The 26,296-nt window shown below is 42.0% G+C and overlaps 1 protein-coding gene across 7 annotated transcripts in view; it reads left to right on the top strand.

The window, feature by feature from the left end:
- Positions 1 to 9,490, top strand: part of WAPL (WAPL cohesin release factor) — a 134,630-nt gene extending 125,140 nt beyond the window's left edge. For all 7 annotated transcript variants that reach the window (XM_071438692.1, XM_071438691.1, XM_071438695.1 and 4 more), the window contains 8 exons: positions 260 to 336; positions 1,506 to 1,681; positions 2,001 to 2,116; positions 2,812 to 2,973; positions 4,193 to 4,400; positions 5,417 to 5,505; positions 6,574 to 6,669; positions 7,023 to 9,490. In XM_071438692.1, the coding sequence (XP_071294793.1) occupies positions 260 to 336; positions 1,506 to 1,681; positions 2,001 to 2,116; positions 2,812 to 2,973; positions 4,193 to 4,400; positions 5,417 to 5,505; positions 6,574 to 6,669; positions 7,023 to 7,088 (990 nt within the window). In that variant the 3' untranslated portion in view covers positions 7,089 to 9,490. The remainder of the gene's footprint in view (positions 1 to 259; positions 337 to 1,505; positions 1,682 to 2,000; positions 2,117 to 2,811; positions 2,974 to 4,192; positions 4,401 to 5,416; positions 5,506 to 6,573; positions 6,670 to 7,022) is intronic.
- The last annotated feature ends 16,806 nt before the right edge of the window (positions 9,491 to 26,296 follow it).

Raw genomic sequence — 26,296 nt, 5'->3', positions numbered from 1 at the left:
CAGGGTTCTGCTGTGGCAAAACATTCTGCTGCATGGTTTCTGTACTTTATCAGGGAAGATGGTTTATCTTCAGTGCCACAGTTATTTAGAGATGAAAACTCCAAGGAAATACTGAAAAATGAGAAGTGAAAGTTTACACTGGATAATAGCCAAGAAATGTGGAACTGAATCAAGTATAGTAGTAGTAAAAGGGAATGCTTGTTTTTCAGGGGAAAAAAACTCTCTTACTTTTAATACTACTTTCTCCTTCTCTCTTTAGGTAACTGTGCATAATCCAGAAAATCAGAGCTATCTGATAGCATACAAAGACTCTCAGCTCATAGTCTCCTCAGCTAAGTAAGTTGAAGAAAAAATCCCCAAAAACCCCAGTTTTGCAAAATACCTCACATGATAGGGTAAAAAAGGAAAGAAGATTCTAGGGGTGAATAACCCCAAAATTTCCACTGTTGCTTTTTCATTGAGTAAAGTTCATGTAGGTGGGGGTTTGGGCAACTACCTCAGTACTACCAATGTGTAGAGCTGCTGCTGTTGGGTCTCTTTAGAGGCTGCAGACTGTGGATTCAGCTCCTGCTCTACTAAGAAGGAACACAGAAGATGGTGAAGTGACATTTATTTATTGTGTCTTTGTTATGCTTAAGTGTTTACTGGAATGGAGCATAGCAGAATTGACAGTGTAATTAAAAACTAAAATAGTGAAATCTTGTTCTTGACATTTCTCCCTGGCAGAGATTCTTGTACAAACACCTCTAACCCATTTATCAATCTGGGTGAGGTCTCAGTTGGCTGGCAGAGCCTGTCTGCCCCTTGTATTGCTCTTCATAACAGAACAAATGAAGCTGAAAGTTTGACTCTGCAGACCTCATTGGAAACATGATTTCATGGTTATAGGTTAGATATTTGGAATATTTCTTTAAATTAAAATTAAGCAAACCACAATTTAATATGTTAATTAAACCAGTGTATGTTTTTGACATTTCTGGTTTTGTTTGTAACTGAAATCAGTGTGGTGGTTTAACATGAAACTAATGTTATGCAGTAAAAGTCATGCCTGTGGTCCATTAGTGTTACAAGATTTGGATATTACTGCTGGGGAGTCATGTGTCATTTCTTACTGAATGGAAGTAGTTCTGAGAAGAGAACAAGAGAACATTCTGCTAACACTGTCAGAATCATGTTGTGTGAGAGGATATGAGAGGCTGGGTTTGTAGGAACAGGAGATATCTTTTGTAAGATCATGTGATGAAGCTGGGAAGGAAAATTAACTTGCTCTTGTAATACCAAGCTGATAATGCCCTAAGATTTCCAGGTTTTTGTTTACACAATTTTCAGTGGAGCTTATAAAAGATTTTACAGATTATAAGTTTATTATCTGTCCCTACAGACTGGGTATCAGAAAAATTCTGCGTAAAGCTCTGTTTCAGGTTTTTTTCCCTGTGAAACAAGTCTACAGGTGGAGTGCTCTGTATGTTGTGAAGATAATTTTGTTCTGCCCCATCTCCCTGCAGAGCACTGCAGCATTGTGAGGAGTTAATCCAGCGATATAATCGTGCTGAAGACAGTATCTGTTTACCAGACAATAAGTCTGTGCCTCACCAGAATGTAACTAACCATGTGGGTAAAGCCGTGGAAGACTGTATGAGGGCCATCATTGGGGTCTTGCTCAACCTGACAAATGATAATGGTAAGATAACAAATATTTTGCATATTCTGTGCTGAGGTGTCAAATAAACCATCAGTGTAAATATATTTTTGTATTGATGATGGTTTTTCAAGTCCAGTGCTATAAAACAGTTATCCGTGGTAGATGTTTGCTTACAGCCCTCAGTAATTTGTCTTTGCAAGCTGGGTGAAGAATTGCAGATGAGGACTTGGGCTGAGAGTGACTGGTGTGTCATTAGAGCCAAAAGGTTTTTATTAGGCTGCTTAGCATTATAAATGTGAATAGTTTTCACTATTGTAAATAGTTTTCACTATTGAGCCTCTGAACTCTTTGTTTGCAGAATGGGGTAGTACAAAAACAGGTGAACAAGATGGTCTGATAGGCACAGCGATGAATTGTGTGCTTCAGGTTCCCAAGTTCCTACCTCAAGAACAGAGATTTGATATTCGTGTGCTGGTAAGTTCTTGTGCTTCTCATATCAACAGAAAATTATTTGCCTCCTTCTTGTGCATTGAGCTGCTCTGGCTCCTCATTAAGGAATACTTTCCCCTACAGTTTTCAGTGACCATAGATACACCTAAAGTGAGGTACTTAAAGTTTTTGTAGGGATGTGGTGGGTTTGAGGGTTTTTCCCTTTGGTGGGAAAAAGTGCACTGCTTGATGAACCAAGAGATTTAGCTAAATAAGTATGTGAATTAATAATTTTCAAACATATTTTCAGTTTTGGAAATACGGTTGATATCATTGTTTGAGTTAAAAGCTTTGTCAGATTTACCTCAGCTTATATAAAATGGGTCAGAGTGGCCTAATAGCAACAGTGAAATTGTGTATATGAAGGATCTCTTATGAACATAAGCTCAGGGTTGGACACCTGAATCCCTAACCTCTGTAAAGGAATTCTCAGCTCCAAAAATGTTTTCATGTTCAGAATTGGAAAAAATAGATAGTCCTGCATAAAAGTTCTCCTATACAGGCATCTCTGTTCTAGCTTGTATTTCTTTAAATCCTGATCCCCCTGTTTGTCAGACTGTTTCATAAGTTGTATATTCTCAGAAAGATAAAGACAAAGATGTTTATCTAAATAGATATTTTTTTGCTAAATCATCTTTTTTCCAAAGTGTGTAATCCTTTTTGACTCTCCAATTTTGCAGGGATTGGGTCTGTTGATCAATCTTGTGGAATACAGTGCCCGGAACAGGCACTGCCTTGTCAATATGGAGACATCGTGTTCTTTTGACTCCTTGTGCACGGGCGAAGGAGACGAAAGCCTGAAGATAACTGGACAGATTGATGCTGTTCAGGCTTTAGTGCAGGTGAGGAGTCTTTGTCCTGCAGTAGTTCCATTTCTCATTATCAGACTGTCAGGAGGAAGGGAGAATTCAGCAGTGAAAATGTGTCAGTTTTCTGTTTGGCATTTTGAGGAGTGGAGCAGGGTAGGGGAAGATTGCTGCTCACGACCCTGACTTCTGCAGTGCTGTCCATTACAGCTTCCTGGAAAAGACAGTGCTTTACAGACATCCACTAAAACTCTTTTGTTCCTATATAATTTATTTATAGTTTTATTTTTCCTAGATTATTTACTTTGACTTTTGTTTTAAACCAGCTGTAAGCTACTTTTCTCTTACATACTTTGCTTCCATAATTTTTTTTAATTGCCATGTTTTTGGGACTTTGCAACTTTAAATTAAAAACAAGATCATCCTTTATAAAAAGCGATAAAATACAGATGTAATGATTATGGATGTGAAACAGCATTCTTAAATTGACTGTAAACAAAAAGAAATCCACCAATAAAATGAAGAAATTTTTAAACATTTTTAGAAAAAAGAAATCAATAATTTTGGTAAATCAGTTTCACCATGCAAACTAAAATGAAAAAACTGAAAGGAAATCATGGATGTCTTGTTTCAATGGAGTTAATTTTATGGAAGCTTTTAGCAGTTGTATTTAACTTTGTGAAATAACTGTCCAGTAGCAGACAAAAAAAATCAGTGAAAATAATAATATTTAATATCTTAATATATGTAGCTTGGCAAAGCAATATTTAAAACTGGTTGTATGGTATAGGAAATAATTAATGAGAAATAAGTGTCTAATATGGGATTCCTGCTTCATTCACATTCTTTGCTAAGTCATTTTAAATGACTCCCTCATGTTTTTGCTCTAAGAAAGCCAAGAGGGAATAGTTAGCATAAAAAGAAAAGGAAAATTGGTAGAGAACAAAAATGGACAGGAAATTATGGCATCTTTTATTCTTCCTGCCATGTCTGAAGGAAAGTGATTAAACTTTTGGGATGCCCAAGAGGAGCCTGTCAGGCGGTTCAGCACCAGGCAGGGAGATCTTGCTGTGGAGCACAGCGCTGGTGTTGGGCCAGATTATATTTTCCTTTGAGGAAGAAAAGCCTATTGTTAAAAAAAGTATTGAAGGCTAATTGTATTAAGGGGTAAATTGTGAACAGGAAATAAAAGTATCAAGTCAATGTGTTTGGGGTTAATTTCTAATGGAAATTCTCCTGGAATTCCCCACATCAGCTGTTCCTGGAGTGTGAGCGAGCAGCACAACTGGCTGAGAGCCAGACGGACGAGCTGATTAAAGAAGCTCCCACAGCTCAGCATGATAAGAGTGGGGAATGGCAGGAGACAAGTGGGGAGATCCAGTGGGTCTCCACAGAGAAGTCAGATGGCACTGAGGAGAAGGATAAGAAGGAGGAAGATGATGAAGAACTTGATCTTAATAAAGGTACGTTGTGTGGCTGTGATGAGCTCAGAAACAGTGTGATCACATAAAATCCCTCTTTGTCCTCTGCTTCCTCTCTACCTCCAGTCTCTTGGGCTGAGATTTCCTCAGTGTATCCCAGATGAAACTGCTGCATAAGTAGGAGTCAGGAAAAAAAATCCCCAGACCTTTTTGGGACACTCTTATGTACAAAATATTCTGGAAAGGATGGCTTTTAGGCTGATATGTCATTCTTCTGGAACAGTTCTTGCAAGTTACCTGCCTTAATTTTGTTTCTCAGGGTTCTTGCTTCAAGCTACTTTAAGAGTTGGGTTTTTTTCCCCTCCTCTCCCTATTTGCTTCTTCTGTCCCCCTCTACTTTGTGTCTGTCTTTTCCTTTGATCAGTGGTGTCTGAAGTGCCTGTGTAGTGCATTGATGTACTGCATCTTTGGTAGTTTGTTCCAGGAGTTTAAATATCTCTGACCTGTTAGATAGTTTGTTTTTGGAAAATGAATCTGAAGCATCATTCCTTCTTGTTTAATCTTCTAATAGTAGATGCAGTGTATGACTTTTAATAGTGTTTTCATCTTATGTTAATAGGTGTGGTATATTACCTTCTCCAAGCTTGCTTTATATCCTTCCTCATTTTTGTAGCTCCAAAATGCTGAATCATCAGCAGAAAATGTTATCCTTAACACAATAAACTACTTTGGGGGAAGTTTTAGAGGCATATGGTATCACATGAAACATTTGGATTGGTAGTTAGGGGTGTTCAGCATACAGTTTGCACATTGAAATGACAAATGACAAAATACTGTGCAGCAGAATGAGTTGAAACTGAATGAAGACCATTTTTCTTGTCAAGAATGTGCTGCTGAGTCAGTAAGTGTGGTGTTTCCTGATCTCTGAAATCTCAGTCCAAAAGCTCGTTTTGTTGGAGGAAAAAGCATTCTGGAAAGTGATAATGAGGGATTGTATTTGCAGCAGTAAAAGATACCAGCTGCTTAGAGAATACAATAGACTGTTGTCTCTTTTACAGCTCTTCAGCATGCTGGGAAGCACATGGAAGACTGCATTGTGGCCTCATACACAGCATTGCTTCTAGGCTGTCTCTGCCAGGAGAGTCCAGTAAGGGAATAAGTTGATCTTAAGTCCAGTATAATGTTTAATGAAGTGATAATTTGTATGGAAAGGGGTTTATTAAATTGGGCTTCAGTGTGAGCAATATGTTGATGAAGCTACACTGGTGTATACAGCTTTGGGAAGAGTTGCCAGAGTTATTCCAGCCCAAACAAATTTTTTAAACATCACCGTGTTTATCAAAAACAGTTGGAATTGAATATTTGACCTCTTTTACCTCTCTCTCCCCTTCCTTGTAGCCAGCAAAAGAATTTGCTTTGGAAAGGCAGAGGAAAATTGGCTAAGCCTGTTCCTTCTCAGTAGTTTTAGTAAGCAAGTTACCATCAGACTTGTTTATTCTTTATCAGTCTGCTTTAGTTTTTTCTTCCATTGAAATCAGATGAACTTGTATATGTCCCTATTATAAAAATAATTGTCTCGGATTGGGAATATAGAATAGAAAGCTGAAGTTAAAAATATGGAGCTCCAATAGCTGAGAACTCAGTAAAGTCTCCTGTCAAAAATGTGTTCACATGCAAATGAGTTCAGACCTGCCTTCAGGCTTGTCTGAATTTACCATGGTGCAGGAATGGCCTTTAAGGTGCTGTTCTGTGTCCTTGGACTCATCAGTGTCCAGAAGAGTTTTAGTGTTCTGAGTGAGACTGACAATGAGATCAGTAATTCTCAGCCCTTCACAGTTGTAAAGGGAGAGCCTCTCCCTATCAGGGGAGTGATCTGGTGGCTTGATAATCTTGTCGGTCCTAGGAACGTCTGATAGTCTGGTTTTTGGGTTTTTTTTATTTTTTTTAAAACTTACACAAACCTTACACAAAATTTTACAAACCTTACACAAAATTTTATTAAATAATAAAATTTATTTAAGCAATTGTTTTCTAAAAACAGAAACACAGTGAAGATATGAGTATTGCTTAAAACAAACTTAAATCATAAAGATGGCAGCAGAAACCATCTTTATGCTGCGAATATACCTGTCTTAGTGCATCTCACATGCAGCTCATTATAGTTCTGTGTCAGAAAAATGTTTCCCAAATAAGACAAGATTGTTTTATTTCTTAGATCAATGTGACTACTGTGAGGGAGTACTTACCTGAAGGGGACTTCTCGATAATGACTGAAATGCTCAAAAAATTTCTCAGTTTTATGAACCTTACTGTAAGTAATGCATATTTCAAATTGATATTTGTAGATATTTTTATAGTTTTGTTTTCTGTTAATATTTCATACCTTTTGAGAAGCATTAACATTTTTCAGTTTGTGTCTACATAAGAGCACAGGACAATACTCTGTTTTTTAATACTGAAAGGCCATTTGTCTGTCATAATTTTGTCTGTCATTATATTGTGATTGGCCAGGAAGATTTTTCTGAATTAGCTGTCTGAACCTAGTTGCTTTCACTGATGCATAACTGTAAATAGTAAAATCCTGAAAATAGAATAGCTCTCAGACAGTTGAAGGAGGTGCTACAAATGCTTGTTTGTTACTTGTGTTTTCTGTTGCATTTCCAGTGTGCTGTTGGAACAACAGGCCAGAAATCTATCTCTAGGGTGATTGAATACTTGGAACACTGCTAGATACTTAACTTCCGCTGCAGGCACTCTAATGCTGGAGCTACCCTTAGACAAAAGAAGAAGTCATGAAAGAAGTCCTTGAAGGATATACCAAGAGCATTCATCTGTGTCATTCGTGTTCGGATTTTTAAGGCTACCTGGTCTCTTAACCATGCATTCAGCATTTTCTAAAAGACAGTTACTACATCAATCTGCAACTATCAAAAATGAGGGGGAAAAAGGTTCTGAGGAAAGTAAATAAAGAAACCTTGCTGTTTATGATGCAGTGCAGTATTTAAATATTTTTGGCAGGGTTTACCCTCCCTATCTTTTTTCTTGCTTTGTTCGTGACAAGTTTCAAGGGGAAAAACTTGCTGCTGATAGTGCAACTGCTGTTTACTGTTGAGCCACTGTTTCATGCCAGCCAGGTGCAAAGGCAGCTTAGCTACTGAGGTATCAAACAAATGTTCTAATAAAGAAGTTCTGGACAGCAGCACCGCTCCTATTTGAGTTTAATTTGCTCCTGCTTTTTTTATTACTAGATGATTCCAAAATCATAAAATATAAATTTTTAAATACTTTTGTGATTTTAACTACTGTCTATATTTAAAATTTGTTGGAATCCAAAGAGGCGAGGATTGGATAGTTTATTTTTTATACTGTTTTGATTGAAATTAGGTTGTTGAACTATTTCTCAGTTCTAAAACACCCATGGCCCACATACTGTAACCTGCTAGACCATAATGCTTTGTAGTTCTAAGAGCATGCAGACCCATAAACACATAAAGCCATTGAGGGTATGTTATCCACTAAAGGAATAGTGACTGTAAAAAGTTGTGCCCTGTTAAAATGCAAATGAAATAAAGAAAGAAAAAAAGAAGGTTTAAAAAACACTCACTCGCAGGGTAGTTTACACTTCCGATAAGCAAAAACTTTGAAATGCTGTTTTAATTTGTTTCAAGGAAGAACTCAAGGTGTGTTTTATAATGTTGAATACAATGAATTTGGATGCTTTAGGGGGAATAATTTTAAAGAAGCTAAAACACCAATGGGGATTATTGTTTCTAGTTGACATAATCTTTCTATTTCATCCTTCTGTAGTATGACAGAGTTGAAATGCATACAACACAAAGCCTTAAACTGCTGATATAGCTAAGATGTTGTTCAGTCTGAGGTTTAGTTCACAGCAAAGCATTGTGTTTGAGGACTTAAGTGGAACAAAGAATCCCAGAAAATACATGACTTTTTAAACAATTTTTTTCTTGCACTCACTATTCAGACCAACAGAATTGATTATTAAGTATTTTTATTAAGGTGGTCTTGAATATTTGCAGACTGTTCTGCGATCTGCTTCATTGACATTTTTAAATACCTGTATAGGTACTTACATCATGTTACTCCATTGAATTTGTAAAACTTGAAGCCATAAAAATATTAGTTCTATGTATAATGAGGGGGAAATAACAGGAAATCTAACCTGCTTTTAGATCTTGTGTTATCTCCGTGTATAAAGTTAAGAACTTGTGCTTTTGTATCAGTGCCAGCTGTAAATTTTTTACATACAGTGGCTGCCTTCTATGTCTTCCTATTTTTGATAATGCAGATTGTTGGGAATTCTGTAAGGAAGTAACTGATTAACGGCAAAAATCTTACGTTGGTCATTTTTTTTTTTTCATTTTCTCTCATCACCTTCTAAAACTTAGTGTATCAGTGTAACTTAGAAAAGTTTTTGAGGTTGTGTTCCCCTTCTTCAAAAAAAACCAAAACAGTACTGAGGGAGGGAAAAGGTACATGTAAATGATCTGCATCAGGAGAAAATTATTAAATATTTGGCCCATCTAGTTTTTGGATTTTAGAGATTTTCACATCTATAATGAGATTTCAAATTGGTTATGTAGTTTCATGTGGGGAGATGGCAAGAGAAAAGAAGATGCAAATATGATGATAGGGGAAAGCAGGGACAACTACCTTTCTTTGTTACACTGGTAATTGTTTGGGAATTGATTTACCTCAGTGTTTAACAGTTTTTTTTTAAATGTAACTAATTGTCAAGCACTGACAAATGCAGATTTTTTTTTTTGAGGGTGGGGGGAGAAATCACCCTGTGAACTGCAGTGCATTTTTGTGTGTTAGACCCTCAAATAACTCTGCATTAAAGGGTACTTGAGGTCAACTTGCAAATTAAAGTTTTAAAGTAACATTTTTTTCCATTGTAAATATTTGTGTAAATACTCTCAATTGGAAATTAGAACAGTAGAGTACTTTTCTGAATCCAATCCTATTTTTATTTTATACAGTATTTCTCAGCTGTGATCTTTGGAGCAAAAGCCAACGGCAGGAAAAATAGTTTGTACCAGTTTCATGAAGTATGTCTTTGGGTTTTTGTAAATAATTTTAACTCAAATAAAATTGCTACTTTCAATACATATCTTGTCTTTTAACATGCAATAAAACACTCCTCGGAGTGATTGCAGAAAGAAGGCAGTGTCAGGTAAATTGCTAAAAGAAAAAAAATGAAAAAAAAAGGATGAAAAAATGATAAAGGAGCATTCTGAACGTAGTGCTTTGCTTTTCACCTGTGTGTTGGGACAAAAAAATTCAGTTCCTGGACCTGAGGCTATGGTCAGTCAAACCAGCCACGGCTGGAAAGCTGGAAGTTTTCTGGATTATGATGTATGGTGTCTCTTGATGTATTTTGGAGTTCTCTGCACAAGTTCATCTTTCAGTAACAACTCTGGAGAGCTGTAATCAGAATAACATAAATGTGATAGAGCATAGGGAAAATGGCACAGTTCTTATGGTGAGACTTTTCACATCATGGGGGGTGTTAAGTGAAAAGGGAGGAAATTGCCATGAATGTTGCTTTGTTTCTTGATTAACGTGAATGATGCTTTAATTTCAGGATGGATTTTTTTCCCATGGATTTTTCCTTAATTGGTACAAGTAGCTATGGGTACAATATACAATAATTCATGAACTGTAACACGAGTTGAATGTGATGTGTCATCTCATTGCCACTTAGAAAAAGCAGCAGCATAATGTAACCTTTTCTGTGCTGTAAGGGAGTGGTACTGGAGCTTGAAACATGGAACAGTGTGTTAATAGTGTGTGGTGCTGTAAGAGCCAAATGCAGCTTTATGTAAGCAAATGTTTTAAAAAATTCTGGTAAGAGTATTTCCTCTTGTTTTGTTAGTAGTTACGTAATGGAAGCATTGTGTGGAATGCTTAGGGGTGACATCAGCATTTTCAGATTAACAGGATAATTGTGAAGCTTCTACAGAAGATTTGGGAGTCAAAGCCTTTCTCATAAATTATTTCCTTTTCAATCTGTTTTGAAGTGCTTGGTTTGCATAGGAGAAAATGATGTGGTCTGATGGCTATGGCAGTGATTTGTCTCATATGTCTTTTCTGGGCATCACTAAGCAGAAGCCAGATTATACTTGGTTAGCTGGGGCTATAACCAGGCAAGCCCACATATCTTTTCCAGTAAAGTTTCTTTTCATGAATGTGATACTTTTCTAGTTTAAAAGGCATGGAAAACCAAAAATATGAATTTGACTTCAAAAGATAAAGAGGATTTAGGTAACTGCCATTCTTCTGCATCAAGCCTGCTCTTATTGGGTGGCCTGTTAATTGGGTTTTTGAAGATAATGAGATTGGAATTTACCCTGAATTCCACTAGTCAAGTGTTTTCAAAACCAGGCCACTGCAATTTTTGATACTGCTGCTTCTCTTCCTCTGTATAATATGTTAATTTGTCTTTGGAAAAAGGACACTACTAGCTTCTTTCAGCTGTGTGGAACAGAAGCCTTTCATACATAGTCTTTTTTACTTGCCCTAAAGATCCCCTAAGGGATTGTAATTTATGAAGATGTTTGCAGCATCAGTAGGTTCAGATAGTCTTCCTGTAAATAAAAATGAAACCATAATAAATAATGCAACTGCAACGAGTCCTTACCCAAGGTCGATTTGTTTGCTAATGCCACAGGATCTTTATTCCAGTTGTGCAAACTGAACTGAATTTGCAGCTGCAGGTTGTGCCCCAAGTAGGCACGCTCAGTAGGAGATATCTGTGTGAGACAGCATCACTCTGGTGATGCACAGGGGGCTGCAAGGAGCCCTGGGGGCTGTAAGGAGCCCGGAGGACTGTAAGGAGCTCTGAGGAGCCTTGCTGGGAGGAAAGGAAGCTGCTCTGGACAGAGCCTGACAGAGCCAGATGTGTCACATCCATCACCTACTGCCTTCAGACCGTGTCTCCACATCTCCTGACCTGCAACTTCAGTTCATCACTTTGGAGAGGTAAATGCCAAAGACTTTGTCTCCATGTGTGCAAAGCCACATTGGTAAATAATGAAGAGTTGTGCAGGTAGTAGTACCTATTTCCAGAATTCTGGTCTGAGGTGGACCAAAGTTACTTAAATGCAAGTTCATTGAACTTCTGCAGAGTACAATCAGGTGGTATCTAAAAGGAGACTGCTTAGAGTAATAGAAAAAATAACAGGAATTGTATTAGATACACTGCTTAGTGTAGGAATCCTTTGTATCTTCTGTATTATAACAGAAGATTTAGTTGTGTCTCTGCATTTAGTTTTTTAAAGGTTGGGAGGAAGATTGTTAAACTGGGGTGTGAAGTGGATGGAATGATGTCATTCCAGCTGTAAAGCTGACCCTGTGATTATGTCCTAGAACAACAGTTATTTTGTTTCTTGCTGTTTCCAGTACATAAGGCATGCAAACCAAGGGGAAAGGCATTACTGCAAAAGTTTGAAGTGAGAAAGGGAAGGAAGGAGTTAATTTTGTCAAATGATACCATTCAGGAGCCTTGCAGACACCTTACCTCTGGGAATGATGTTGAAGTTGTGGAAGTGTGGGGTTTTGTTCATGGATGTTTTGTTGGCCTCTTACCCAAACGCGTCTCTTGAAAGCATTTCTGGGGCAAAAAGTTTTAAAATACCCAGGCCAACTTGTTTTCTGATCTAGTGTTAAATTTATAGTCTGAATTGAATTGAAGTACAAATCATGAGCAAGTCTTGGAGTAAGATCACTTTGTGTCACAGCTCTGTGCAAAGGCATGGATTTGGGTTCAAAAGCTTGATGTTCAGGTTACTAAGCCTTAAAAAGCAGTTCAGTAATGTGTTATATAAAACTGCTGTGTAACATCTGGTGTCATTTTGCTGGCTCATATTTTAAATTTTCGTCTTCATTTGACAAGGAATTTTAAAGCTATCTTACCCAAATTAAAAATATCTAGGTTGAAGTGCTATTATGAAATTATACTTTGACAGCAGAAATTGAACATGGTAAATTAAATAGAAGTGATACAATTATTGTTTATAGTCTCCTCGTCCCTAACTATTTTTAAAACCTGGCTATAAATTTTTAATAAGGAAATTCTTTTTAGTGGAAAAATCTGATTGCAATTTGTGTGCTGAGTATATTCATGCATCTGAAATATCCCGTTTCAGAATGGACCTTCATATTGCAAAACAATGGGGGTTTTGTGATACCTTAGATTACAGTGAGAACTTTACTGAGGCTTTTGTGAAAACAAATTTGTAGCTATTTTAGTCCAGATAATCATACAAGTTCCCTCTTATTTAATGTAGGTTCTAATGGTTATTCAATTATAATTTCAAATGTGAGACAAAAGCAAACATACACAACTTCCTATCATTTAAGTATCCACATAGACTATAAATTGAAATTGCTGGGGAAAACCAGTAATCTAGAATGATTTGTTAGTCTATTATACATCCCATCTAGGACTGTAAAAAAAACAAACCCATACCTAAAATAATTCTGTTGAGAGAACTAAACTTTGATGCTCCTCACAAGAAGACACAAGTACGCATCTATCCAGGTGTTGTTATACAATGTTAAGAGGTTTATAAAAAGATGAACTGTATGTTAATTTTATGCAATACTTGTGATTAGCCTTCAGAAGTTCTCAGGAGAACTGGTTTGTGACTTTGTGCTGTTTGATACATGATACAGCTTCAGCTTTTTTTAAATCTGAGAATGCCACAGGATCTATGTGCTTTGGTTTCTGAACTTTGCTACCTGGGACCACGTGAAGCAGCTCTTGAACCACTGGTGTCTGTTGGAACCTTGGGTACAGGGAATATTCCTCTGTCAGGAGCTTTCCACAGATGTCTACACAATCCCACCCTTCTCTGTGGATTTTACCTGGTCACCATTTTCAAAATGCTCAATTCAAAGCCTGCCGAGCTCAGTCAGTCCTGCATTGTGGTGATGGTCTTTAAAGCTGAGACCAGTACCTTCTTCTGTGAGAAAACGTCAGCAAATGCTGAGTTCTCAGCAGGACCCAGAGTGCTCTTGTGTCAGTGAGACCCAGGGAGCAGGGGCACCCATGGCTGGGGCTGGCGTGTGCCCAAGGCTTTGCTCAGGTCCCTGGGAGCGGCTGTCTCAGCTTGGGCTGTTCACAAACAGCTCTGGCTGTTCACAAAGGAGTCTGAACTGGGATGGGGGAGGGCACCTGCTGAGGCTGTTTCTGCACCAGATCTTGCTGATACCAGAACTCCCCCATTTTTCCCAGGCTGGGTGCTGAGCCATTGTATCTCATCCAATGAGAGCAGCACATGGCACCGTTGCAATGCACTTTCTCTCCTAGGTCTAAGGAAGAAAACACATGCATGAAGATTCCAGAAATTACAGAGTCAAAGGCCAGAAGGAGTTTGTGTGAGCCCAGATTTCACTAACTACTGTCATATGTGAGATTCTACTTAGACTTTGTCAGTGTGTGGTTTGACTTGACAAATCTCTTCAAGTGGTAGAGGTCATCTTCCTTTCAAACAGCATTTTAGGCAGATGCAAGACAAGGATATCTGAAAGAGCAGGAATCTTCAGTACATTGTAGTTGCTGTTTTAATTGATGAAGTTTCCACAACACCAATAAATGTCTAATTATTTCAGGAGCTTATGGAATTTTTGATGTCCTGGAGATAAACTAAGAATTTTAAAGATTCAGACTTGTAAAAGACAATGATGTTTCAGTGATAGCATCCTAAAAAGTTGTCATCTGCCTGAAACCAGCAGTGGGGAAGGAAAATAAATACCCTTGGTTAACAAACTTTCCCTGGAGATGAAGTCAGACACATAGAGGTCTGATGGGATGAAGAAAAACCACCATGCAAGTTAGGATATCTGAAGCTGGATCAACAACTGGGCCTGGATTGTGGTTACACAGCACTCCTTGTTCTGAAGCCTTAAGTATTTCTTGGAAGAGCCAGGTGATGCTGAAGGCTCTGAGGGTCTCCAGATGGGTGAGCAATTAGTCCATGAGTGTTGTGCTTCCCAGATCATACTCCAGGAGTACTGCATGCTGTCTAGGATTAGGTTGCAGAGCATAGCACCTACAAGCAGGTGCCTTGGAGATTGCATACACTGCTGAACCAGAAGCAACTTCTTGCAGCATTGAGAACTTGGCAGGATAAGCTGAGGTCAGTGTCCTGCTCAAGGTTTGGCAGTGCACAGTGTAACATCTGCAAACTCTATCTCTCATAAAATTGTCCAAAAAACTGGCACTCAGCTACCAGGTGCCTTCCCTTGGAAGCTGCTTTACTTTCTTGATTGAATGCAATTGGAAATTGTGGTAAGTGCCTAAGGAATTTCTCTACATCATTCTCTATTCATCATGATGGTGATTGCACAGCCTCTCTTGGTAATCCACACCAGGGCTAGGCTTCTCCCCTACAGAAAAAATAAGTAAGATGTACTTGTCAAGTTAAGAAAAGAGGAAAGGAAAACGAAAAGCCTACAAACAAAAAAACAAACCCAACAAAAGAGCCAGAGTTTTCACTAAAGCTTCCTCAAGCTCCTAAGTTGTGGAGAGAGGAGGACGTCTTCTATTGGACTGATACCCTTCACTCCAAGGGTTTAAAAGAGAAGGGCTGAGCAGAAATAGCAGTCTCATCCCTGCAGGAAAGGAGGGCCCTGCTGAGTTAGCACGGGCTGTTGGTTGGGTTCAGGACTGCCCTGACAGGAGGAGGGGCTGGCTGGGAGAGGTGGGAAACGCGGGCACTCTGCGGTTTTGGCTGTCTGCGGTCAGATACAAATCTGAGTGCCCAGAGCTGCACGGGTTGTAGGCAGTGACGGCCTGATTGGAAGCCCAATGAACTTGTCACTGGTAAGTAATTCACGGGAGGAAAAATAGCTCTGTACCACAGCAGGTTAAACTGCACATTAACTGTTGCCTGCGGGGGTAAGTCTAACAATTCAACTCCAACAGAGGGCAGAGTGACATTTGTAACATTAGGTGTAATTAGGAAACAAATAGAAGAAAACAAGAACCATCTTTGTATCACAGGATGCATCCCTGATGTTGCCTTGTTCAGAACTCAGCATGGATTTTAGGAAATAGCAAGAGGCAGATACTATTTTGTTTTCTGCTTTATACCCTGATTCATCAGCAATGTGGAATAGGTTAATTAGTCCACAATTCTTAAGCTTGAAGAAGAAATAATGATTGGAGATACATGACTGGCAACAATTAACAACAAAAAAACAACTAAGATGTGGAAAATGTGAAGAGAAAATGACTACTTCTCCCACTGCTCTCCTTTGTTCTTGTAACAGGGAGCCCAGTGCAATTACCAGGTAACAGAATTTGAAATAAGCAAAAGGAAGTACACTTTAATACAGCACAGAGTTAATCTGTGGGACTTGCTGCCCCACAATCCTGGGAACAGTTTGCTTAGAGTGCTTTGCTGCTGAACAGTAGCCTTTGCATGCCAGGCACCTCAAGTGCACAGCAACGCATGAGGGAGCAGTGTCAGCTCTCTGGTTTCTGCCAGAGCTCCTCTCTCCTTTCAGATTTTGCCCCAGGCCCCCCTGGCTGTGCCATTCCTTGGTGGCAGTGCCATGTGTGTTCTGCAGTGTGCACAAGCAGCTTTATTGCAGCCTAATTCCTCAGTTACCCAGCAGTGTCCCAGACACTGCTTCAGGATTAGCTGGGCTTAAAGAGTCATGGCCCTGGCTGACAATCCTGGAGGCAGACTGGCCAGGCCCTGCCTCCCTCCATGGGGCATGGAGAGGGTTTCCACTGCTTGGGTGGTAGCATGGGTCCTTTCCCATTTCTTCCATACTTTTGGCATGTATTTTCCAGAGCTCACCATATGCCTGTTTATCCCCTTCCTGCTTTTTTTCTAGCTCTAATTTCCCTTCACCTGTCTGCCTTCTCCCAGCCTCCACATGCCTATTACCCCTTGTATAAATAATTTGTATTCTTTTCAAAAATCATCCAAGTCCCCTTTGAATAATCTACTACACTCAGATTGTATTTCCAAAGATACTAAACAAATGCCACAGACAGACAGACAGACATGCCTTGGCAGCAAACCTTGCTCCCACTTTGACCCCGGCTGGAGCTAGCCTCACTGCAGTGGTCAGTGTCCCCTAGAGCAGTGCAGGTGTCACAAATCCCGGCAGGTGAGGACCCTCCCTAGCCAGCCCTTCTGCTGCTCCCCCCTGGGTGCCCCACGCGTGCCTTCGGGGAGCTGAGCTCTTTGCTCAGTGCTGCTCTCCCGGGGCAGGGAGGGATGCGAGATGGATGTGCAGCCCCGGGGCTCAGCGAGGGGCAGCCGGAGCAGCCGCCAGGGGCGGGCTCGGGCCACTCCCAATGCTGACAACAGCAGTTCACGTCCCCAGATGTGTCACCTCTGAGCTCAACCCCTGCACTGCCGCACGCCGCTTGTTCCGAGTCCGTCCAAGGATGTGGGAGGGCCCTGGCACGGTTAGGAAGGTCAGGCTTCTAAATTGCACATGAAAGTGCCTCAAATTCCAGGGGCTGCTGACAGAAGTGTGTGCTGCTGTGCTCCACGGCCAGCTCTGGGTTAATTATTAAGGAGTGCTGTTTTTAGTAAGCTTTGCCATAGATTCTGTGTGGCTGAAACCTTGTTCCTGTGGAAGTTCATCACGATGTCATGTATTTCATTAATTTTAACCTTTATTCTATGCAATTAGTAGAAATGTTTCTAAAAACCTCTGATTTTTTTCCAGCCCCCTTCCCTGTAGGAAGGCTAAACAATGGTGTGAGTTATAGGCACACTTTCTAACATCACAGAAGAGCAAGTTTGTTCAGGATATAAATACAAATCCTTAGAAGGCGGGAGGCAGGGACAGTTGGTTTACAACAAGATGGAGACTCTCCCAAAGAAATGTATAAATGTCTTAAGTTAAATTCAACAAATAATCTGCTATTCTGCCAATAAGAAATATACACTTCTAGAAACAAATAGAGAAAATAATTGCAATGCTTGCAATCTTTCCTACAAAGGAGAGAAAAATCCTTAAGCAGTCGTAGCTCTTAGTCTAATATGAATAAGTTCATACGCTGATTTACATGTAAGAGTACATTGCCATGACAACTTTAAAATCTTGCTAAATTCTGTTCTTACTACTACTATTCTTTTTCTTTTTAAAGTGACCCATAGTCTGGGATCTCCTCCACACACAAGGACCTTAAATCCTGCATCTGTAACTCTGGGTAGTTCTAAAGCTTGTTCCCCTCAAAATCTTGTTAATCAAGAAACAGAAAACATATTTTATATATGTATATAAAAAAGCCAAGAATTTATTGTTATTATGGTGGAAATCGTAACTTTAAGAATCCTAATTAGTCCAGACCTAATTATTACAGGAAAAGATACTTCTATACAGAAAGAGTTGCAATAATAATAATAATTTTTTTTAAAAAACAACAATACAGCTATGTCTCTTATAATAGTTCCACCTTCTTGCCCCTTTCCTGGTGTTGCACTCACCCTGCCACTTCTCAGGGTCCTCATGTTGCTGCCTTCATTTTGGTGGTAGGGGTGCTAAGGCTGGTCACCAGCACATGAATTCTTTTGGCTGGCAGGGATGTGATGATGACTGCATCTTTCTCACTCCAGGACCCACTTGGGGTCTTTTTATGTTTGCCAACAAACCTTCACATCTTGCTGCTTCATCGCTGGTTTGCAACCCACATGATATCTAAATTTGCTAATGTATCTTGCATATGGTGGAAACATGTTCTTTGTTCTCTTGTGCATGAAAAGGTGGTTTTGTTTGACTCTAGGTCTGTGTTTCTAATGGAAAACAATGGTTGGTTTGTTTGTAGCTATGGGGCTTCCAGTGGCAAGCCCATGCCTCATCTTTTGTCATCTTATTCCTGAACTACTCCCCTCTGCATCCTGTGCCTCCTCCTCTCAAGGCCTCTGCCACCCCTCCAGGTCTGCGTTTTCTCCATGTGACACCATTTATGTTGGTTATATCTTCTGCACAGAACAATGACCTGTCAGTCCTGCCTGAGCACAACTACACTGGTACCATACAAGGGTAAGCACAAGTAAAACCAAGTCATCCATGACCGTGTGGTCAGAAGAAAAAATGCTGTCACAGCAAAGCCCAAAGAAAACTTGCAGGTAGGTCAGCAAATGTTCTGCCAAAGCAGGCAGGGCGTGACTCTGTGCTGAGGCCTCAGAGCAAGGCATGTGGGCTGTCCCCAGCAGTGACAGAACTGACACAGGGCTACAGGCCACCAGCAGGCCACTGTCTCATCAGCAGCATGCACCAAGGGCTGCTGCCATTCTGCTGTGTCACATTCCAGCTCCAGTTGCAGCAGTGCCTGACAAAAATAAGGTACAGGTGTTGAGCAGCAACATCTGGGATCTCAATTACTGCTCCTACAATAAAAGAACCCAGCCTGGCATTTTGGTCCTGCTCCAAGCTGTCTGGGCAGATGCTTGAGTGGAAAAATAGCTTGCTGGTGAGATCAGCCTGTTCAATCCAGGCAAGCGAGAAGAGCACACGTTATTAAAATAGAAGGCAAAATGAGGCAATTCCTCTGCCTGTCAAATAACTGGGTAAATCTTCTCAAAGTCTTTGCTCCATGTGCTTTTTTAGATTTGGCTATCTCTGTCCTATGAGAGTCAAATATTCTTGGCAGTGGAAATGCTGCTCTCACAAGTACCAAGTGCCAAGCTTTTAAAAATTAGTACAATGTAGAGAACATGCTTTGTTTTTGTAAAAAAGTTGTTGAGACAGCCCAAGTTTCAGACAGGCTTTAAAAAAAATAATACTTGGTCTGTTTTCAGGAGCTATGCCTGGTTTTCACTGGAAGCACCATGAGGCTGGCAATCTCTGTGCAGCTACAGCTGTACTTTCTCTGTATCCAGGGGTGGGAAGCAGTATTCCTGGCGTGCCTCCAGCCAGGAGGGGCTGAGGCACAGCTTGGCAGGCAGAACACGGTGGTTTGTGCTTGGCCAGAGGCCTCTCGAATGATTTGGACCAAGTGTCCTTTCACGTTCCCCACCCTGGAGCACTCCAGGAAGTCTGTCCAAGTTAATGAAAGGCAGGCTGCACAAGCTGAAGCTTCATTAAACCTGCAGAATGGCTGCTAAGCCCATGCTTTAGTTTAATTCACAAATGGGATTGAGTCAAGTGTTTACCAGCTCTCCCTGACCCCAATCCCTAAAGGCTTGCTGTGTTTGAGCTCTGAGCTTAAATGTCTCTGCAATCCTCCTTCTAGGCCAGGCTGGAAAATGAGGACACTCATGTTTCCCTGAGGCAATGGCCAGAGCCCTACATGAGGTGAGAGCTCACAGCTAGCCTGTGCCCTGCTTTCAGCTGGGATGGAGTTAATTTCCTCTTTCTGGCTGTTACCGTGCTGTGTTTTGAATTTGGAATGAGAATGGTGTTGATAATACACCAGTGTTTTGGGTTTTGCTAAGTTGTATTTATCCTAAGTCAGTGAATTTTTACTCTTTTTTTGTTTGTTTGTTTTTATGGGGTTTTTTTGTGTCATGCTCTACCAGTTAGAAGGTGCACAAAAGGCACTGGGAGGGAGTGTAGCTGGGATGGATGACCTGAACCGGCCAAGGGGATATTCTGCACTGCAGAATATCACTCCTGGGGGAGTTACCCAGCAGTGGGGCCAGGCTGGGTTTGGGAAGGGGGGTTCTAGCATTGGTCAGTGGGTGGTGAGCAGCTGAATTGTGCATTACTTGTTTGTTTCCTTTTTATTACCATAATTACATTAATTTCTTGTCATTTCTGTATTTTACTTTGTTCTCAATGATTAAACTGTTCTTATCACAGCCTAGAGTTTTACTCTGATTCTCCTCCCCATCCCAGCGGGGTGAGGGGGAGTGAGCAGCTGTCTGGTGCTTTATTTCCAGCCGGGTTTAACCCAGGGCAGCGCATCCTGGGCACTCTGGCACCTCTCTGGCTTCCTGCAGCAGATGGGAGGGCAGGAGGAGCCCACCCTCAGCCCTCCCTTCCATTCGCACAGTGAGCAGCTCCTTGGGGAGGGATGGAGCCCAATAACCCGTCAGGAGAGATGGATTGAACGTGCCACATGTAGAATTGAGGTTGGTTTATAGCTGCCTCTGCCCTGGGTACAACTCTGGGAGCTGGGGGGCTGTTACCCCATAGCTTGTGCTGCCTCCCGAGCCCTGGGGGACCTCACCTGGTGATGGCACCTCTGCTCACAAAACCCATCCTGGATGGCTCCCCTTGGAGTTTCTCTGGGATTCCGGGCTGTGAGTGCGGACATGGGGCTGTGGAGCGCCTCAGGTGTGCCCCTGAAGGGAGCGCCAAGGTCCCAGCCCGGCCTGAGGGAGGGGCTGTGCCCAGGCAGGGGTGGATGGCCCAGTGCCAGGTGCTGCCCACAGCCCTCAGGGCTCAGGCTCACTGCGACCCTGCAGAGGCTGGGGGCTTCCGGAAGGTTCCTCAGGCAGGTGAGCAGGTGCTGGGGGCTTCCGGAAGGTTCCTCAGGCAGGTGAGCAGGGGCTGGGGGCTTCCGGAAAGTTCCTCAGGCAGGTGAGCAGCAAGTGGGGGCTTCCAGAAGGTTCCTCAGGCAGGTGAACAGGGCTTGGGGGCTTCCGGAAGGTTCCTCAGGCAGGTGAGCAAGGGCTGGGGGCTTCCGGAAGGTTCCTCAGGCAGGTGAGCAGCAAGTGGGGGCTTCCGGAAAGTTCCTCAGGCAGGTGAGCGGGGCCTGGGGGCTTCCGGAAAGTTCCTCAGGCAGGTGTGCAGGAGCTGAGGGGTTCCAGAAGGTTCCTCAGGCAGGTGAGCAAGGGCTGGGGGCTTCCGGAAAGTTCCTCAGGCAGGTGAGCAGGGCTTGGGGGCTTCCGGAAAGTTCCTCAGGCAGGTGAGCAAGGGCTGGGGGCTTCCAGAAAGTTCCTCAGGCAGGTGAGCGGGGCCTGGGGGCTTCCGGAAAGTTCCTCAGGCAGGTGTGCAGGAGCTGAGGGGTTCCAGAAGGTTCCTCAGGCAGGTGAGCAAGGGCTGGGGGCTTCCGGAAAGTTCCTCAGGCAGGTGAGCAGGGCTTGGGGGCTTCCGGAAAGTTCCTCAGGCAGGTGAGCAAGGGCTGGGGGCTTCCGGAAGGTTCCTCAGGCAGATGAGAAGCAGCTGGGGGTTTCCAGAAGGTTCCTCAGGCAGATGAGAAGCAGCTGGGGGCTTCTGGAAGGTTCCTCAGGCAGGTGTGCAGTGACTGGGGGCTTCTGGAAGGTTCCTCAGGCAGATGAGAAGCAGCTGGGGGCTTCCGGAAGGTTCCTCAGGCAGGTAAGCAGGCTGGGCTCTCGCTGCCTCGTGGCGCTTGTGTGTCCTGGCCTTTGTCCTTCCCTGTGTTTTGGGGACAGGTGCAGCCCCACCCCTGAACACGGGCAGGAGGGCTCAGCCTGCCTGATCCCGCAAGCCGCAGCCAGGTGTTTCGCTGCTTATATTCGCTCTCGGCAACCACCAGGGGGTGATATGCTGGAATTTTAATTTCCGAATTGCAGAAATGAGGCATCGCATTCTTTAAAGGTCAGAGCTCAGGATAAAATTCTGCAGCTAAAGAAGACATTTTCTTTTGTGAGCTGGTCATGAGCTAACTGCTCATCTGCTGCTCTTTTGGGCTGTGTTTGGGGCATACTAGACAAACCTAGTTGTGAATTTCCTGTGGAAAATTTCCTTTAATGAAAAAAACAGTGATCTGTTACAGCTGAAACTGTGGAAAAATAATTGTGAATTCTGGGTTTCCTGATGTGAAGAAAAAGAAATCATTTGTATACAGTTGAAGTATCCGGTTTCACTAATATTTAGAGAAATATGTTTATTTCACTCTTCTGTTTGGAAATTTACCTTCTCCTGGACAAAACTAGTAAAACATGCTTCTGCATGGTGACATTCACACTGTGAAGGGGGTGTGTTGCCTGTGCCCCAGGACTGTGACCCTCCTATATTTCTGTGGATTAAAAGAGATTATTTTGGGCATTATTGGATACCCCTAGCAGACAGCTAGGAAAGTTACTTGCTGTCACACGTTCCTTGGGAGCTTGCCAACAAGCGAATCCATGCCTAATTACATGGTCCATTCAGCTGCAGCTACTTCAATATCCAACCCTGTTGTTCCAGTAAATGTGAATTTCATGTGAAGGGACATAAACATCAAACTGCAAACTAAACATGACGTAGACCCTGGGCCCCAGAGATGCACCAGGGCTGAGGAAGGCACACTCCTCACCTCAATGAAAAAGAAACTAAAAAAAAATAAGGCTGAAATGTTATTGTTTGGGCCTCTAAAAAGGTTATTCATTGCACATGTGCAAATAAAATGATAGGGTGCTCACAAAATCCCCAGTTAGTTGTTTTGGATAGTGATCAGCATTCTTACATCATTAAAGATATTTGCATAAAACAGAAAATTGCCCAATTTAACACAGCAGAAATAAGGAGGGGGTGATGGTTGGAGCTTAAGCAATTAATAATTAAGAAGTAGGAGACAGAAGATACTACCTGAGAAGAAAACAGGCTGTGTGATGTAGAAGTGGCTGCTGTGGTGCATCCACAGGGAAGATGGGGCTTGGACACTGATTCTGGGCAGCACTTTGTCAAAATGCAGTTGCATTGCAGATGTAAGACTCCAGTAGAAATATGTAAATTGATAGAAAGGATCACTCTTTAAACTGTTTTCTTTACTCAGTTTTGGAAGCTTAGGAGGTTTTTGACTCTTAAGGAGTTTCACTGCTGAAAGCTCTCTCTAATTTCTGTGGTTAGGCAACAACTTAGATGGAATACATAGCTTGTTTTGTGGGGTTTTTATTCCTGTCCCTGTCCATTACACAAGGAAAGAAAAGGGCTCCCTGCTAAAATCCAGGCATGCAGTTTCTATTTTAAATCTCAAGTGTTTGTTTTTTGTGCTACAATATTGCTGACTTTGCTATAGTTATACATAGTTCCTTGTCCTCTGTCCAAGACATTTTTAACTCCCCTTTTCTGTTTTAAAGAGAACTGAATTGGAGAAGAAACATGCTTCTAATTCAGTCTTCTTTTTAATTTCAGTGGAGATGGAAATTGAAGTTGCTCTTGAGGGGAGAGTAGTAGATGGACCAGAACTACTTAATATCAGAGTCATAATTCATACTGCTCACATCTCATCTTAGAAGTACAAACTGTACTGTTCTTGAAATGTCAATGCTTTTGTTCCCTATTTAAAATAGGGATTCGATCTCTTCATCTTGGAAAAAGAACTTGGTGTCTTCATTGATTTCACAATACAAAATATTCATGCAAAGCCTGACTTCTCAAAGGACTGTGAGGCAAATGTTAGCACGATAGCAATAATTTAAATCAGAAGTTTTATCTCTGCTGAGCCACTTCTTGTTTTTATCCTGTATGTTTTTAGATAATAAAGCACTTTGTAACTTATTTTTATATGTACTTACAAGCGTAGAAAACATTGTGAGTAGGCTGCATTTGGTACATTAGTTGCAGCTGTGCCAGGTTCCTAATAATAACAATTTAATTGTTACAGTCATGGACTCATCTCAGTTGCTCTGTGAACTTTAGATAGACCCTCAATAGCCTACTGAATTCAGTAGAAGCTTCTCTTCTAGAGAAAATTACAAAGGTTTTAAAAAGGAGTTCATCCTCTTGTGGATCCATGTGTGCTAATTGTACTTCTTCCAATCGCTCATCATTGCTCCCTGGCTGTACTTTCTTGCCTTCACAGCTTGTTTTCCAGCTGAGCAGTCCCTGTACAGCTCCAGTTCTGCTTCAGAAGAAAATATATCAGATTCAGTGTGAACTCAACAAGGAGTGATTTCGTCAGCTCTGTCATAGCTAAGATGCTGTAGCTGTGCTCTTCCCTGGTTTTAACTGACATAATTGTGCTGTCAAAATGTTGTTGTGTAAATCAAGCTGCAGTGTGTTTGCAACATCAATGCTAATGTGGCTGGTCTGACACTTCCTTCTAATTACAATTTGCATATTTGCAACAGTTGGCTGAGCTGCAGGAGGTGCTGAGATGGGCGAGTCATGTCAGGGAGGCTGGGAAGGAGCTGGAGAGCTGCCTCCAAGCACAGTGTGCAGTGGCCCCACAGCAAGACAGATCCACACTTTCCTGCTGGCACCCACAGGAAGGAGGGAGAGAGGGAGGAAGAGAGGCCAGTCCTGCAGGAGAATGAAAGCTTGCACCAGCAAGGACAAGGCCTGCTTCAACTACCTAGAACATGGGATTCTGCTTGGAAACCTGGTCTGCTGGGGGCAGATGGGCTCCATCTGTCAGACAAGGGGAAGAGCATCATCAGTCACAGGCTTGCCAAGCTGGCAGGCAGGGCTTTAAAGTTTCTGTGGGAAGGGACCTTCAGCTCCTCCCACTCCTATCAGCTGAATGCCAGGCCAGCAGGAGATGCCCAGAGCCTGGAGAGGGGTCACATGTCAACAGGAGAGCCCCTGAAGAGCAGCACAAAGGAAATCCAGCCAGTCCAAAGCTTCACTGGGGGCTAGATTTAAATGCAGAATGCTAGATTTAGGTGCAAATGCATTGTAGCATTGGGAGTAATTAAGAGGAGTTAGAAATGTGTCCAGATCTGCAGGGCTGTGGAATCATGGACATATGGAGAATGGATCCTATGATTGGAGCACTGGAATGAAAGAATTCAGGTACTTCAGGAAGGACAAACAAGGGAGACAAGCAAGAGCTGTAACCATCGATGTTAATGTCCAGCTGGAGTGCATGGAGCTGTGCCTGGGGCTGCGTGAGAAGCTGGCTGAGGGCTTATGGGTCAGGATGAAAGGAGGGCAGGACAGTGGCATTACAGTGCTAACCAGGAGGAATGAGGGGAAGAGGCAGCCTGGTCTTCATGTATTCTTTCAGCCACCCCAGTATCTGTTGGAGGGACACCACAGCAGAGCATAGGTGATCCAGGGGGTTCCTGGAATACACTGAAGGTAATTTCTTTCTCCAAGTGACAGAGGAGCCAACAAGAAGAGGTGCTATGCTTGGTCTTGTTCTCACAAAAAGGGAGGGGCTGGTGGGGGATGTGACGCTCCAGGGCACCCTTGGCTGGAGTGACCAGGACATGGTGGATTGTTGAAGTGTTAGGACAGTGAAAAGGGTGCACAGCAAAGTCCTTGCCCCAGACTTGAGGAGAGCAGACTTTGGCCTCTTCAGGGATCTGCTGGGCACAGAGCCATGGGATAAGGTCCTGGAGGGAAGAGCATTCCAAGAAAGATGGTTAATATTCAAGGATCACCTCCTCCCAGCTGAGCTGACCCTATGTGGAATCCTGTGACAGAGGCAGTACAGTTTCTTAGCTGCTTTCTTACTTGGCTACAGAGATCCTGCAGAGTACTAAAAAGGCCTCTAGGAGAGATAACCCATTAATGAGGGGTTCTGAGAGCTGTACTACAATGCTTCCTGAAAATTTGATGTGGTACATATCAATGTATGAGGCAAACACTTTGTCAGGATTATAGCAGTCCTCAAAGAGATTCATTGGGAGTGGTAGGGATGGGAAGAAGTAAATACTTGCCCAGACAGGCTTTACAGTGTCTTTTGTCACATGTAGTACAGAGCAGAAAGAGGAACCAGACATTTTTCTGTGATAACCATAGATTGTGAAATGAGAAACAGTAGGCATGGAAATTCAGCCAATAAAAGATGGGTATATCTGGCTGCTGTGGAGAGCTTTTAAGCCTTTCAGATCTGTGTCTTCATAACTCAAGTGTCATCATACATAGGTGTTGTTTAGCAAAAACATAACTCAAAGAATTTTTACTTTAATGACTGAGACTGAAGTTTTGCTGCAGAGAATGCTGGAGTAGGGAGCACAGGCTGATTCCTTTCTGCTTAGCTCAAAAATCTCCAAAAGCTATACCTTTTTAAGTGACTCTCTAAATAGCAAACATCTATTACTATTAGGCTCAACAACAAAATCATTTCTCCTTTGCTAATCCCCTCTGAATGTCTA

This window comes from Agelaius tricolor, unplaced genomic scaffold (genome assembly GCF_023055355.1).
Source record: "Agelaius tricolor isolate 1412-34295 unplaced genomic scaffold, bAgeTri1.0.p SCAF_13, whole genome shotgun sequence".
Classification (NCBI taxonomy): Eukaryota; Metazoa; Chordata; class Aves; order Passeriformes; family Icteridae; genus Agelaius; species Agelaius tricolor.
The sequence above is the reverse complement of the archived record's forward strand: the minus strand, read 5'-3'. Positions and strand labels throughout refer to the sequence as shown.